The sequence below is a fragment of the Echinops telfairi genome, unplaced genomic scaffold (genome assembly GCF_000313985.2).
Source record: "Echinops telfairi isolate 266 unplaced genomic scaffold, ASM31398v2 ScPeMD7_3533;HRSCAF=4204_0, whole genome shotgun sequence".
Taxonomy (NCBI): Eukaryota; Metazoa; Chordata; class Mammalia; order Afrosoricida; family Tenrecidae; genus Echinops; species Echinops telfairi.
In genome coordinates, this window is record NW_022107431.1 from 22,441,391 (window position 1) to 22,456,831 (window position 15,441).

General features: G+C 41.5%; 1 protein-coding gene across 3 annotated transcripts in view; it reads right to left on the reverse strand.

Annotated features, from left to right (window-relative positions):
* The window catches only part of GRM1 (glutamate metabotropic receptor 1), a 469,370-nt gene that overhangs the window by 38,532 nt on the left and 415,397 nt on the right, over positions 1 to 15,441 (reverse strand). For all 3 annotated transcript variants that reach the window (XM_004701959.2, XM_004701961.2, XM_045294665.1), the window contains exon 8: positions 14,436 to 15,366. In XM_004701959.2, the coding sequence (XP_004702016.1) occupies positions 14,436 to 15,366 (931 nt within the window). The remainder of the gene's footprint in view (positions 1 to 14,435; positions 15,367 to 15,441) is intronic.

A 15,441-nucleotide genomic window follows, 5' to 3' on the forward strand; every position in this document is an offset into this window, starting at 1 on the left:
AAAAGTACATGAGACTGTCTCACTACCCTCCTAAGCACTCTAGTGGAACTTCTTCCAAGCCAGATTTGTTTGTTCTTCTGGCAGTTCACAGATAACACCTTTTCCTCCTCAAGGTCATGGATTAAATCTTGTCACTGCTTGCTGGAAACAATTTCTACCTCTTCCATCTGGTTAGATCCCTCTAACAACACTCCCTCATCACCTGGTACTTCTCCTTGGAAATTTTCACTGCATTTTTGATTTCTCATTTAATATCTGGTCTCCTGGTTAGAGTTTAATTTCCGCAAAGGCAGGGGCACAATCTTTGGTATACATATTAAGTGACTGGAAATCATTTGTGCAAATGAACCATCACTGCTTGCTTCCCCATCTTAAAAAGGCCTGCTCCAGGCCTCAACACCATTATAAATAATCCAGAGCAGAAATAATTTTGTGCTGGGATGAGCCCTGGAATAACTTTTGCTTTACATGTTTGGAGCTAAGCTAAATGGTTGCCAGCCCTACTGAAAGTTATTTTTCATTTTCTTAATATGCTAGAGTTTCTTCACCTCCACATATTTTCACGTAGTGACCACTCTGTCTGGAATATTCTCTCTGAACTGTCACTCACCCATACACACATCTTAACCCACTCTTCCCTACTAACCTCTTCCTTGGTCTAGCTAGTGTGAACCATCATTCATAGCTCTGTTTAAAACCTTGAGTCTAAGTTCTAAATTATAAACCACTTGACATGGTGAAGGAGAAAGATGAGGCTTCCTGTTCCCATAAAGATTTACAACCTCAGAAACTCAAAGGGGCAGTTCGCCTCTGTTGGATAGGAGTGCTAGTTGTCAGAAAGGCTTGACAGCAGTGAGTTTGGCTTTTAGTTGGTTACATGCCTTCTCAACATTGACCATGCCCTTTCTCATAGGACACCACATTTTGGTGGTTCAGTACCTTGCTGGACATGTTATCAGGAGGGCCCAGACTCTACAAAAGGGCATCATGCTCAGTAGAGGGTCTACCAAAAAGAAGAAGACCTTTAACAAGCTAGATTAACACAGTGGCTACAGCATGGGATCAAACATCCCAATAGCTGTAAGGATGCCTAGAATAGGGCAGGTTTGTGAGTAGGAACCGACCCAGTGGCACTTGACAACAACAGTACCTTATGGAGGTTCTTGAAGTGCACCCTGAGTTCTGTGAGGTCAACACAGTACCTATTTTTAAACTAGTAAATAGTCTACCATTTTAAATAAAGTAGGCCCTTCACATTTAAAAAAAAATAAGGACACCTTACTTAAAAGTATGTCACTTGCAGTAAGACGCCGACTTGATACCCATTGCTGAGGTCACTGACTGGCGGGTGTGCAGCCAACCCTTCTCCCTCCTCACACTGCTCCATTGTCTTCATTTTCTTTCTACTGCGTTTTGATTATGCAGATCTTCCTATCCCTGATCCCTAGCCCTCTAAACCAAATTACACGAGCAACGCGATGTTTGATCCAGTAGAAGACACGACTAATTCTCATTGTATCTGGATGCATTACCAGAAGCAAAGTAACCAGGTATACATTTTTGTAACTACAGAATCAAGGAACAGAAATTATTTCTTAGCGTTATTGATTTCCTCTGAGCAGTTGCTCTTCAGTGTCTTAAGCAGCACCACCTAGGGACATGGCCTAATTCTGTTAGCAGGAGACTCCTCATATATCTTGAAGTTAATCTGCACAGAGGGTATTATTAAGTTGTCTTCAATTATAGGAGGTTTTACTTATTCTCTTGAAATAAAATTGAGTTATATACACATTTTTTGTTACCCTGATTGAATATTTGATGATTTTCTTCCCCCCCCCATTCAATTAGCCTATGTTAATAAGTAAGATTTTTATTGTTAGTTGGTAACTTATGATGTGTTTCAATTAATTCAGAAGATAATGTACTTTTGATGATTTGTTTTCCTTAACAAAGTAAACAAGCAAACAAACAAGCACAACACCATCTCCTGCTGTTTTTCTTCTTCTTGAGATAATGAAGAAGTATTTTATAGACAGAAATCTGTATAGACGGAGTGAAAACAAATTCTAATTTTTAAGGAGTTGACTCCCTGTCACTGACCTTCATAAAACGTGCTATTGTTGAGGTTATGGGGTTGTTTCTTCCTTCACGGACACACTTAGTGAGATATCCTTTGCACAGAGCCCTAGTGGCATAATGGATTATGCGCCGTCCTGTTAACTGGAAGGTCAGTGGTTTGAAACCACCAGTTGCTCTGGGGGAGAAAGATGAGGCTTTCTGTTCCCATAAAGATTTACAATCTCTGAAATCCACTGAGGCAGTTCAGCTGTCGTGTCGGGCTGCTATGAGTTCGTATCACCTCAGTGTCAGTGAGGTTTTTGTTTTCATTTTAATGAGTCTTTTACATAGAAAATTGACTAGCCACCTGTGAGTTTTATGGGAAATCTTTGTAAATATAACTAAGCAGTACTAAGAAGTGACACAATTGCCAAGGACCAAAGGACTGGAGTTGGGATGAAAGTAAGACTACCTTCTGTGGTAAGCACTTATAGGGGTTTGCTTATTTCACAACCATATCCTCTAGTAATTGTTTCACTATCGCATCCATAGTGGACAGGAATAGTGGGCCTGGGGAAGAGTATTATATTATGGGATTCCACCCTTTGTCTGTCACTCACTAGACCTGAGATAAACCTCTGAGGCGAGGCAAGCTGAGCGTTTTCTTTCTGTTATATGCTTGTGTCAAAGGAGCCCTGATGGCATAGAGATTATTTGTTGGGCTGTGAGCCACATGGGCACCAGTTTGAAATTACCAGCAGCTCCACAAGAGAAAGACAGGGTTTTTCTACTCCCATAAACAGTTACAGTCTCAAAAACCCACTCGGGCAGGTGGTGGGAGGGTGGGGTCACTATGAGTCAGCATTAACTCATTGGCAATGAATTTGAGAGGGAATTGAATTCACCTCTTTGAGTAGCTGCAATTTCACAAAATCTAAATCTTGTTCATGGAGTGATTGCCTTTAGAAGGACTCTGAATATGGCATATGTAAGAGGAGAGAGTGAATAGGATAGAAGTCTAGCACCTTTCGATGCATGAACTCAGTCCATGCAGGCACCTAAAGCTTTCCTAACCTTGTTAAATTAAGAGATGGGCCATGATTTCTCATATTCTTTAAATTAAATACCTATTTTTGCTTAGGGTAACATAGGTTGGTCTCTAGAATCTGAAGCCAAAGAGTTCTAGTTAATGGCACTATAGGAGTTGTACCCATACCCTAAAGCTTCCCAACCCTCAAGTACGTTCCCCTTATTTTCTTAATTGTGCAAAGTATCAAAATGTTAGCTCTTGGTAAGCTTGACAAGCATATTGTTCACATGGATTGCTTCCCTGTTGAGAGGATAGCACTTCACACTGGACACTAAGCCTAACAGATGGAATGTGAATGACCTCATCTTCCCTGAGCCATGGCCAGGCCTGGGAAAGGTTGCCAAACCATGTCAAACAGGGTGTCCTTCCCCAGGCTCATCTCCCACCGAATATCCACTTTCAACAGATACTCAGCTTCCCCATGCATGAATACAGCAAGTTATACAGGACAGATGCACTATGTAGTATGCATTACCTACACACACATAATAATGATAATTCATAGCTCAGTCTTTAGAAGTATCTTTACTAGAAGGCTAAAATGTATATGTTTATGCATGTGTTTGGATTTCTACAATCTTCCCAGACCTTTACCATTGTCATGTCACTAGCTAACAATTTTTGAAACTGTATTATGTACCATACACTGTGCTATACTTTTAACACAACTTTCCCTGTGGGATCTTCCTAGTGGCACTGTTGGGTAAGCATCTGACTGCTAACCATCGGTTGACTGTTCAAATATATCAACCATTTCCTGGAGAAAGTGAGGCGATCTGCTCCCCTCGCATTTTACAATCTTAGAAGCTCTGTCGAGGGACATTATGAGTCAGCATTTACTCAAATGGCAGTGGGTTTCGTTTAAATAACCCTACCTGTCCTGTCAGTTTGTCATACTGTGGAGCCTTGCATGTTGCCGTGATGCTCAAAGCTATGCCAATGGTATTTAAAATACCAGCAGGGTCACCCATGGTGAACAAGTTTCAATAGAGCTTCTGGACTAAACTCAGATGAGGAAGAAGATATAGGTAGTCTACCTGTGAGTAATGACTTGCTGTAAACCTCCTACGTAGCAGTCTGGAAAAGTTCCATGTAGTGCCATGAGATGAGCCCCTGTGGTTGGAAGGCACTCACTCAAAATGTAGCTGGAGAAGGGCTGCTTTCTCGAAGTAGAGTCAACTTTAATAACATGATGGCAGTAAGCTTTCGGGATATCATTTGCTGATAGGAAAACACAGTGAGATGAAATAGTGGCAAACATACATTAATAATTGGTATGTGGACTATAGAGTATGCAAATCTAGAATATTTATAAATCATCAAAACCAAAATGGAGCACATAAAGATGAATATCTTAAGCATGGGTAAGATGGAATAGGCTGGTATTGACCATTTTGAATCGGACAATCATACCATCTACTATAATGCTAATGACAAATTAAAGAGGAATGGAGTTACATAAGGAAGACAGTACAATTATTATTCAACTTAACATACTAGCCACTAAAGTCGATGATGAAGTAATTAAAGAATTTACCAACATAGCCTGAAATTGATCACATATTCAACCAAGATACATGAATAATCACTGGTGATTGGAATGTGAAAGTTGAAAACAAAGAGGAAGGATTGGTAGTTGGAAAATATAGCCTTGGTGATAGAAACATACTGGAGATTACGTGTTAAAATGTTTCAAAACCAATGACTTCTCCATTGCAAATATCATTTTTAATAACATAAATGGTAACCTTAAATGTGGGTCTCACCAGCTGAAACAAACAAGAATCGATTGACTGCATCTGTAGGTAGAGATGATAGAGCAATTCATTGTCAACAGCCAAAAGAATGTCAGATGGGGTTGGTGGCTCATACCATCAATTGTTACCATGCAAGTTCAGATTGAAGCTGAGGAAATTAAGCAAGTCTATGAGAGCCAAGATATGATCTTGAGCATATCCATCTGAATTTAGAAACCATTTCAGGAATGGATTTGACATGTTGATCATGAGTTGCGAGAGAGCATCAAGAATATAATATGAAAAAGGAAAACATCATTGAAAAGACCAAAATATTTTCTTTGGTCTTCTGACAAACATGTCAGAAGAGACTCTGAAACTGTTCTTGCACATAAGAATAGTTAAAGGGAATGGAAGACATGATGAAGTAAGAGAGCTGAACAGAAATTTTCAAAAGGCAACCCAAGGAGATAAATTAAAGCATTAAAATGGAATATGAAACGAGTTAGAAAAGTGCAATGCAGTGAATTATTTAATGTGACCTTTGTAACAATAGCCTTGCAGGAGCCCTGGGGGCATCGAGGTTATGCATTGGGCCACTAACTGCAAGGTCTGACGTTAGGAACCACCATTACATGCTCTGTAAGAGGAAGACCAGGCTTTCTGCGCCCACAAAAAGCTAGTCTCAAGCCCATAAGGTTAGTTCTACCTTGTCCTATAGGATTGCTATGAATTAACATGGAATCGATGGCAGTAAGTTTGGTGGGGGATTTTGCTTATTTGCTTGCTTGTTTTTTATTTAGAACCATAGCCTTATTTACTCCAACCAAATAACTTTCATTCTCCTAATGGGTCTGGGGAAGAAGATAGGGAAATATACTGATTGGATTATATGATTCAGTTGTGAGTGATAGTTAACAGACTTAATTGTGAGTGCTATGTTTCTGGGATGAGTCCTCTCAGAAGCAGGAAGGATGTATCTTGCCATTAGCAAGACAAGAGCAGAAGTGGGGTTTGTACTTTGGACGCTGCGATCCCTGTACATTGAATCTCCTTGATCTGAGAGAGAGATGTGGTACCAGAGGAGTTGGCAGAACAACAACAGAAGCAGGAGCCAGAGCAGGAGACCGAGCAGTGGACTTCCCAGCCCACTGTGTGCTTTTGGTCAGGAGGCTGGTTTGTAGAGTCAGGTGTTTCTGGGCACTTATTTGGGGGATTTGAGTTTTGCTGACCCTTATAGCTGGAAATAAGTGTCTTCATGTTGAGGCTTACAGCGTCATGGCCTGCCCTTTGGGCATTTATTGGCAGCACTAAATATGCTTTGTAACACTTCCTGAGCAGGGCAGAGGGTAGGCCAAGAGACTGAGGGCCAGAGAGGTCTGTCTGTGGGCCCAGCAGAGAAGAAATTGTCCTGACTGAACATCTGTATCCTGAGCATCTCTTATCTGAATTGTAACCTATTAGCTTCCCAAATAAACTCCATAATGGAGAGCATCATTTGTGAGTCTGTGTGGCCACGGAAATGAATTACAGAACCTAATCGAACAGTAGAAGATGGAGGAAGTATGGTGTCATGGGAGGAACAGTTGGACAGATTAGGGTTCAAAGGGATGGAGAGTAAGACGTGGCTGACTTCTGCCTTGTTCAATCAATCTTAAGATCCAGAGCTATTAAAAGGCATATCTACACTAAAAAAATCTGACTTTAAACATCTCCTTTCACGTTAATAAAGTTTCCTGTTTCAAACTGAAAGCTAGCCCGTTGCTCTCTAGTTGACTGTAACGCATAGTGACTCTAGGACAAAGTAGAAGTGCCCCATGGGTTTCAAAGACTGTATAACTTACGTTAACAGCCCGCCACATATTTGTCCTCAGGAGTGGCTGCTAACCTGTCTTTTGGTTAGCTATTGAATTGCTTAACCAATCTTATGAATTTGCTCATCCAGTTTATTGAAATGGTTTGTAATGGCAACAAACTATGATCTCTTTGAGGACAAACTCCATGTCTTATTCATCTCTATTGAAGGAATAAATGAGTATATTATTGAGGTAGCAGACTTGCTCCTATAGCCAGCTGTAGAATGAAAAAAACCACCCCAAACAAATAAACAATTTCACCAGAAAACAATGATTGTGCCCCCTCTCCGGATTCATTACAGAGGACTGTGAGTGCTCTGAGTTTTGATTTCTTCATTCATACAATGGTGTCAAGAACCATCATGGATATTTATAGATCAATATTTCTGAGTTCAGTTTATACACTACCTGTTATTTCCATGCTGGTATGATGATAAAATATTGAATTTGAAGACTTGATTATAAGACAGTCATATATATTTATTTGAATTTGAAAGAAATATAGGTGACTTCTATGAAAAAAAAATATTTTTCTGTGTCATATGGTCTCATTTTAGAATTTGAAAATGTAAGGCTTAACTATTAAAAGTAGCCATCTCTTTTTTGAAGGCAATATTAGGTTTACAGGAAAACTGAGCAGCAAGGTACTGACTTTCCCCCCAGACTCCACCTCCCCAACCTGCATATTTGCTCCTGTTATTAAGATCTGACATTCCTGTGGTCCATTTGCTACCATTGATCAACCAATTTTGATACATTATTAATAAACTGAAGTCCATAGTTGACATTAGGGTTCACTCTGAGTTACACAGTCCTGTGAGTTGTATGAATGCATGTATGTGTCCACCATTTATCATACAGAACATCCAAGGGATTCCATGCTCGGCCCAAATTTAAAACCACTCTAAAAAAATCAAGTTTTACTTTTTTTAAAGGTCCACTAGAAACTCAGAACATGCCCTTATTCAGAAATTAGTTCCTTGCAGATATAATTAATGAAGACAATGTTGTAATGGAATAGTGTGATTCCCTAAATAACCAATGGCTGGCATCTCTTGAAGACGGCCATATGGAAACTGATGTCTGTAGGCACACAGTCACCTAAGGAGAAGGCCGCGCAATGAGGAAGAAGAGAGGCAGGCGTTGCTTCTACAAACCCAGCAAGCCCACGATTGATGGCAGGCAACCACCTGAAGCTAGAAGAGGCGAGGTGTCAGGAAGCAGAGTCGACTGACAGCATGAACTTTGTTCTTCCGGATTCCAGAACAGTTCACAAAGGAAGAAGTGTCGACTTCTTATTTGCAAGGAGCCCAGGTAGAGCAGTTGCATTGAATGCTGATGTGAAAACCTGAAGTCAGTGGTTTGAACCCACCAGCAGCTCCTAGGAAGAAAGATGAGGATGCCTACTGCTGTGAAGACATACATCTCAGAAGCCCTAGGGAGCAGTTATCCCCTGTCCTGTAGGGTTCTCTGAGTCAGAATCAAATCGACAGCTGTGGGTTCGGGCAGAATGCGCTTCTTGTGTCCAAGATAAATCAAAAGGAATAGAAACAAGGCGGACAGCAAATTGGCTGCACCTGATCGGGGCCCACATTGAGCCCATCCCTACTCTCCTTGGGTCCATTCACCTCTTGCCTATACTTCTGAGTGGCCTCTGCAGGGAGATCTCTCATGGTGGCAAACTCCTCTGTACACGATTCAATAGCTTACTCATTTTTGTTCCACATAATCCATAATGTCCGTTGTATAATTGAAAAAGGATTTTGTATCTTTCAAAACCTTTTAATTTTCTTTTTCCAGGGCCAAAAAACGCTTTATTTGAAATAAAAGGATCTCAGGTACTATGGTCAGCCATCAGGGATCCAAGGATGTCTAGTCCCTTCTAGTAACAGAGGAACAACAGTGCCTGCTTCTTCTGCGCTGCCAACGGAATCTGACCAGAATGTTTAAGGCCTTCCACAAAGGACCCCAACTCATAGATTGACAATCCTCCAGATCCAACAGGAATTTAAAAAAATCACTTTAAAATTTTCAGACTTTCCCTCATTTGCTTTTTCAAATAAACAACAGCAGCAACAATGTATCTAAGTCATAAAGCCTAATAAAATCGGTAGTAAGGGTTGTATGCTTAGGCTTCAATGAAACTTCCTATAGGTTCCCACTTTTATATTTAAGTTTGCATTATTTCAAGCAAATACTCCTACTCAAACCCACTGACTGCAAGTGGATGTCAACTCATAACAACCCTATAGGACAAGATAGAACTGATCTGTGCGTTTCTGAGATTATGACTGTTCACATCAGTAAAAGAGCACCAGTGTCAGACACATGATATGCTCCTGGTTGGGACACCTTGGCTCTGGTTGTCAGCTGTTGTCCGATGGGTCTGTGACAGTCGCTGGATTCTGCATCCGGCTGCGCGGCATAACTGATGCTCCCTCTGGCGATAATGGGAGGGTGGAGGGAGGGAGAAAGGGGGAACCGATGACAGGGATCTACATATAACCTCCTCCCTGGGGGACAGAAAAGTGGGTGAAGGGAGACATTGGACAGTGCAAGATATGACAAAATAATAATTTATAAATTATCAAGGGTTCATGAGGGAGGGGGGAGCAGGGAGGGAGGAGGAAAAATGAGGACCTGATGCTAGGGGCTTACGTGGAGAGCAAATATTTTGAGAAAGATGAGGGCAATGAATGTACAAATGTGCTTTACACAATTGATGTATGTATGGATTGTGATAAGAGTTGTATAAGCCCCCAATACAATGATTTTAAAAAAATTATGCTCTCTCTTTTATATGTAAAATAGTTTCATCTCTGATGGCGCTTTACTCAGAAATTATATTATCTCAACCTCTCTATCATACCTCTCTATATCCTCCTCCTCCCTGCCCATCTCATACTGTCTCAACCATTGGTTTCTTCAAGGTCAAACTTCTGACTTCACCTTAATAAAACATCTACCACATCATAGTACTGACAGCTCCCAAGCTTTCACCACAGAGTCACCAGGCTTCTCAAGGACCCCAAGTTCTATCTTCTTAAAACAGCTTCCTCCCTGGTTTCCCCATCCCCCCTCCTCCCTTTCCTCTCATTCTCTTGGATTAGCCTCGTATGGTAATGAGCAATCAGTCCTCAAAAAGTGTTCCTAACAAGCAGTAAACTGCCACTACACATACTTCACTAACATCTTCATCATTAACTATGAATGCATGTGAAGAATCGCAACAGTTTTAAACCCATAGATTGTATAATCAGGAAGAATATAGTTTCAAAATGACAGGCTTTCTCATTTACAAGCTAGCAGAGTGGATGTCTGCTTCCTGATAAACAGAGGATGTTACCCCTATTGGCCTGGGGTGTCTGTTGGCTCATTATCATATTCTCATTCTTAATCAAAGGAGAAGCTACAGTAAAGTGCTTCTGCAGGACTCCGTGACCAATGTTGCATGCTTTCCACCTTTGCTGACTAACAAAAAAACTTGTTTCTAGCAGTGAACTTTGAGAGTACCTCTTTATACTTATTATTCTTGCACTCAAAAAGAAATGTACCCAAATGCTTAAGAAATAATCTCGAGCATCATAATATTTTACTTACTTGGGGGCAATTGTATTAAAAGGATTTCCCTGTGTCAGCCAATGCTTCTTTGTGTGGTTGTATTTGTTGTCATTGTATATGCATTTATGCATGCAAAATATCATAGAGTATGTTTCTCACATTTCAGTTTTCTGTGTCAGTTTTTTTTGTACTCATTGATGTTATGTATCCAAAAAGTTAACGACAATGTTGATTTTGTATTTAGCTATTGATAAAACTTTTAAGTATTCCATTTACACAATGCTTTATTCCGCTGTGTAATGTTAACTCATTTTTTTTCAGAGGAAGAAATTAGTAGTTTGGATCTAAATAATTTCCTTCATTATGAATTTCCGAAGGTTTCCATTTATTCTATTGGCTAAAAAGATAGGTTTGTCGTTGTTTTTATATTAAGTTAGGGCCTAAATAAGTCGTCATTCAAGTACATTCACAGCTAAGGAAATCAGAAGTGACTTGATTTTCCCGAGTAGGTTTATACCTATACGACTTCAGACTATAAATAACTCATATACCAAAATATCCAATTCATTGATCCAACCTCTCCTAAATTACGTTCCAGAAATGGAATGCACGTGCCCAAATTGATGGTTTTGCCAGATCTTAAATTGGAACCTTAAAAAAAAATTGGAATTAAACTTTGCAAAAACAGATTGGCAACACCTTCCTTCCCTTTCAGCTTCAGAAACAGCCTGTTACAGGACGTCGCTGGGCTTGCCACTCCTCGGAATAATATTCAAACAGGGAGATCCATTGGAAGCTCTTCATTCCAGCAGCTGGTCCGTGTTTATAGTTACATATGCAGGCTGCCGAACACCCTCCGTGAGCCATGAACGTAGGCATTACACACCCTGAGTGCCAATAAGCCCATTGGGGGATGTGTTCTCCAGGGTTTTCAGCTCTTTGCTTCAGTTGACAAAACTCTGCTAGATTTTTTTGTTGCTGTAGAAAATATTAGATTGTTTGTGATTTTTGTAATTTGGCGTGGAACTAGGACCACAGTCATTTAAAAAATAGGTAAAAACATAGACTATGAGATTTGGGGGGGTATATTTTAAAATTATTGTCTCTAGCCATGCATCCTAGAGAGTTGCAAGAAAAATAACAATAGGATTAATAGGTAAAATGAATAGCTGTGTTATTGTTTTCCTTAGACGTTTAGCTCCAAATAACCTGTGTGGGTCAGCTCAGCTGTGTGGGCACCATAGGGAATCTACAAATTGTACTAAGAGAGCTGCAGGTTACAATTTTTTAAATGATATCTTTCTTACCAGAACAATAAAATGTTGCCTGGTGACTTACAGCCAATAGTTAAGCAATTTACTAATAAACATAGCACATATTTAACAACCTAGCAGGTCATTTAGATTATGCTGCAACTTTTTTTCTCAGAAGCAGGTTCCTAAATGAAATGATGGGTAATCTCTAGCTTCATTACAACCAGTCAAAAGCAAACCCTTGCCATCAGATTGATTCCCATACATTGCAACCCTAGGGGACATAGTTGAACTGCCTTATGGGGTGTCCAAGGCTGTAATCTTTATGGAAACCCAACTACCACACCTCTCTCCTGTGGTGCAGTGAGAGGGCTCAAAGGACTGACCTTCCCATTAGCATGTGAGAGCATTTGCCATGGTTCCACTGGGACCTCAATTGATTATAGGACAGGAACTGTTCTCAGAGGGTGAGGAGAGCAGTTTCAAGCATGGGAAAGTAATGAGTGTAAAGCACTGTGAAAATCGTATCAGAGAGTCCCATCTTAGCCAGCACAAAATCTACATATTACCCAGTAGTCATGATGCCCTGGGGCAAGGGTCCACGTCTGTCTACACAAGGCACATGGAATTACTAGGGAGTGTTCTTAAAATAAATACAGATTCCTTAGCACCAGCACATGATTTCTTGATCCTCTGGGTCCTTTTTGCTTCATTACATGGTTGGAATAAAAGCTTTTGGAAAGAAGCCAGACCCCCACAGCCATATGAAAGTTACTGAGGAACCATCAGGCGGGTAGAAATTTAGTATGAGGGAGCTGAGCCATGGTGGATGGTGGCGCAGTCATGAAACTAGAGGTCACGTGCTCACATAAACCTCTTAATTCCTAGGAACTTTTGCCTTTTAGGGCCTCTTCTCCCATCTGTTCACTCCATTTCCTTTCTCTTAATGAAACTTGTTAGGTTGCCAATCTGAGCTCCGTGGTCTAGTTTTTCCCCTCATTTCATTGCATTCTTGTCTTGCTTTCATGTTTCTTGATAACCACTAGGACCAGTGGTGTGAGTGGCGATACCGGGAGGGTAGAGGAAGGGTGGGTTGGAAAGGGGGAACTGATTACAAGGATCTACATGTGACCTCCTCCCTGGGGGATGGACAACAGAAAAGTGGGTGAAGGGAGACGTCGGACAGGGCAAGATATGACAAAATGATAATTTATAAATTATCAAGGGCTCATGAGGAAGGGGGGAGTGGGGAGGGAGGGGAAAAATGAGCACCTGATGCGGGGGGGCTTAAGTGGAGGGCAAATGTTTTGAGAATGATGAGGGAAATGTGCTTTACACAATTGATGTATGTGTGGATTGTGATAAAAGTTGTATGAGACCCTAATAAAACGATTAAAAAAAACCAAAAACCACTCCCTCCCAGGAGATTGCCATTGAGACACTTAGGCTAGCATGAAAATAGATGGTGAAGGATAAACACTTAACTGTCAGTAAACATCACATTCAGCATTTTTAAAAGAATTTGAATTTGCTACGTCAAAAAGTAGGTGTCAGTGATTGAATTGAGGTTGTCTTTATTTGAAACAATAGTCAGTTCATGGATTTCACTCAACTATATGGATTCTATAACAGGTGCCCGTGTTTCTGCTCAGCAAGGAAAACATGAAGGCCAGGATTTCAAGGCATGTAGATTTTTAACAGGAGAGAAGAAATTCTGTACTGGTTGAGATACAGTTAAAGAATGACTTCTCATTGCACTTTTAAATCACACAACTCCACAGTGATTGGTTTGCTCATCTGCAAAATTAGAAAAGCAACACCAGTATCTTAGTTTGCTGATCAGCTGACTTGTTTAGGAATGCAGAAGTTGACAATAATGTGTATGTCATGATTATTCCTGTTAAAACCCTTCACTCTTAAAGAGGTTGTTTCAAAAAGTGGACTTAACTGCTGCTAGTGGGGAAGGTTGCTGAATTTATAAATTATTCAGTTCCCCTTAGAACTTTATACATCGGTGTCATTTTCCAGATTGTACATGCAAATGAAATCTGTTTTCAGGGCTTTCAGAAGGAGATGACACGTGCAAGTTTTAACATATGCTTCTTCGGAAAACAGAGTCAGGGAGATGAAAGGAAAGTGTTTCTTACACCAACTGTCTAGAAGACTGACCAGAATGGGAATAATCTGGGTTTCGGAGTTCTCACTAAATCTTGAAGTTGGAGGGCTTATCACCTGTATCTGGTTCCTTATTTCTCTTGATGATTTTGCCTTGGAAACCATTGCCCTTGAGAAGACAGTAGAAGTAACCCCATTCTGGGGTAGCCCTGTGGAGTGATTGACAGTTACAAAAGGGACTTTCTTTTGAGGCACGCTTGGTGTTCTGTTTCAGTCAGATGTCAAAGCAGTGATCTCCCTAGGTGCTTCCCTCCCACCCTCTCCACCCCGCATTTGTAATGGTGTGGTTAAGAGCGGTCCCAACACATCTGGCACGACTGTCACCCAGGGTCTCCTCGAGAAATTAGAAATTAGTGTTTTTATCTTTGCCTCAGACCCAGGAGATGCTCAGGGCAGGGTGGACCCATGTGAAAAGAAAAATTCCTCACAGAAATGAAGCCGTAGCTTCCAGGAAAGAGTGATGTTCGTGTGTGTTCAGCTGATGGATGCTTCATACCATCGCTCTTTGAAAGGCATGAAAAAAAGGTGGACCGTTAGTGCTGTTTTCCTCTGGCAGCAGAAGATGAGATTGAGAAAAAGGATAAAAGACTAAGAAAGAAAGTAACCCCCCCACCCCCCAAAAAAAAGATAGAAGAATAGAAGGACATGACATACACAAATAGAAGAAAACAGAGAGAGGAGAATGAAACAGGGTCAGGTAACTCACTTGGCATTGCCGGCCCCCGGCTTCTTTCTCCGGAAGATATTGAGGAAGGTGTTGGAGCGACAGGGCAGCTTGCCATCGCCAACATGCATGCGGACTACGTCAGAGGTGGTGAAGGCACTGCGAACATTTCTCTCGGGCTTAGCAATGATGATGTACATCTTGGGAGTGAACATGCACCCCAGGGCCACCGTTACACTGAGGCTCACTGCGAAGCAGGTGGTAATGATCTTGTAGTTGCTCCCAAAGTAAATGGGCACAAAAGCCAGCCAGATAATGCAAGTGGTATACATGGTGAAGGCGATATATTTGGCCTCGTTGAAGTTGGCGGGCACGTTGCGAGTCTTGAAGGCATAGTAGGTACAGCTCATGATGAGGAGTCCATTGTAGCCCACAGGGGCCACCACACCCAGGTTGCTGGTATTGCAGATAAGGTAGACTTCCTTGATGCTTGGGTAGGACAGAATGGGCATGGGGGGCTCCATGATAATGAGGGTGACCACCAACGTGAGCTGCACACTGATCAGAATCGAGGCAATGATCACCTGGGCCCAGGCACTCATGAACCTGGGCTTCCGGGTGCAGATCTTCTTCTTGCTGCCCGCAAGAATGCGCGCGATGCGATTGGTTTTGGTCACTAAAGCAGAGTAGCACATGGCAGAGGATAGGCCGACCAGGAGGCGCTGGAGGTAGCAGGACATGGTGGTGGGTTTGGCGATGAGCGTGAAAGGGCACACGTAGCCAAGGAAGATGCCAGCTAGGATGATGTAGCAGAGCTCCCGACTGGAGGACTTGACCACCGGGGTGTCTCGGTAGAGCACGAAGATGAGGGTGACAAACAAGGTCACGAGGATGCCCAGGCAAGAGAAGGCGATGGCGATGACGGACTCTATGTTGCTCCACTCGAGGTAGCGGACCGGAATGGATTCACAACCTGTGATCAGAAAATCAGCTTTAGACAGAATCCAAGACTTCCCCACCACTGGCACAACAATGCTGACAAGTGCCT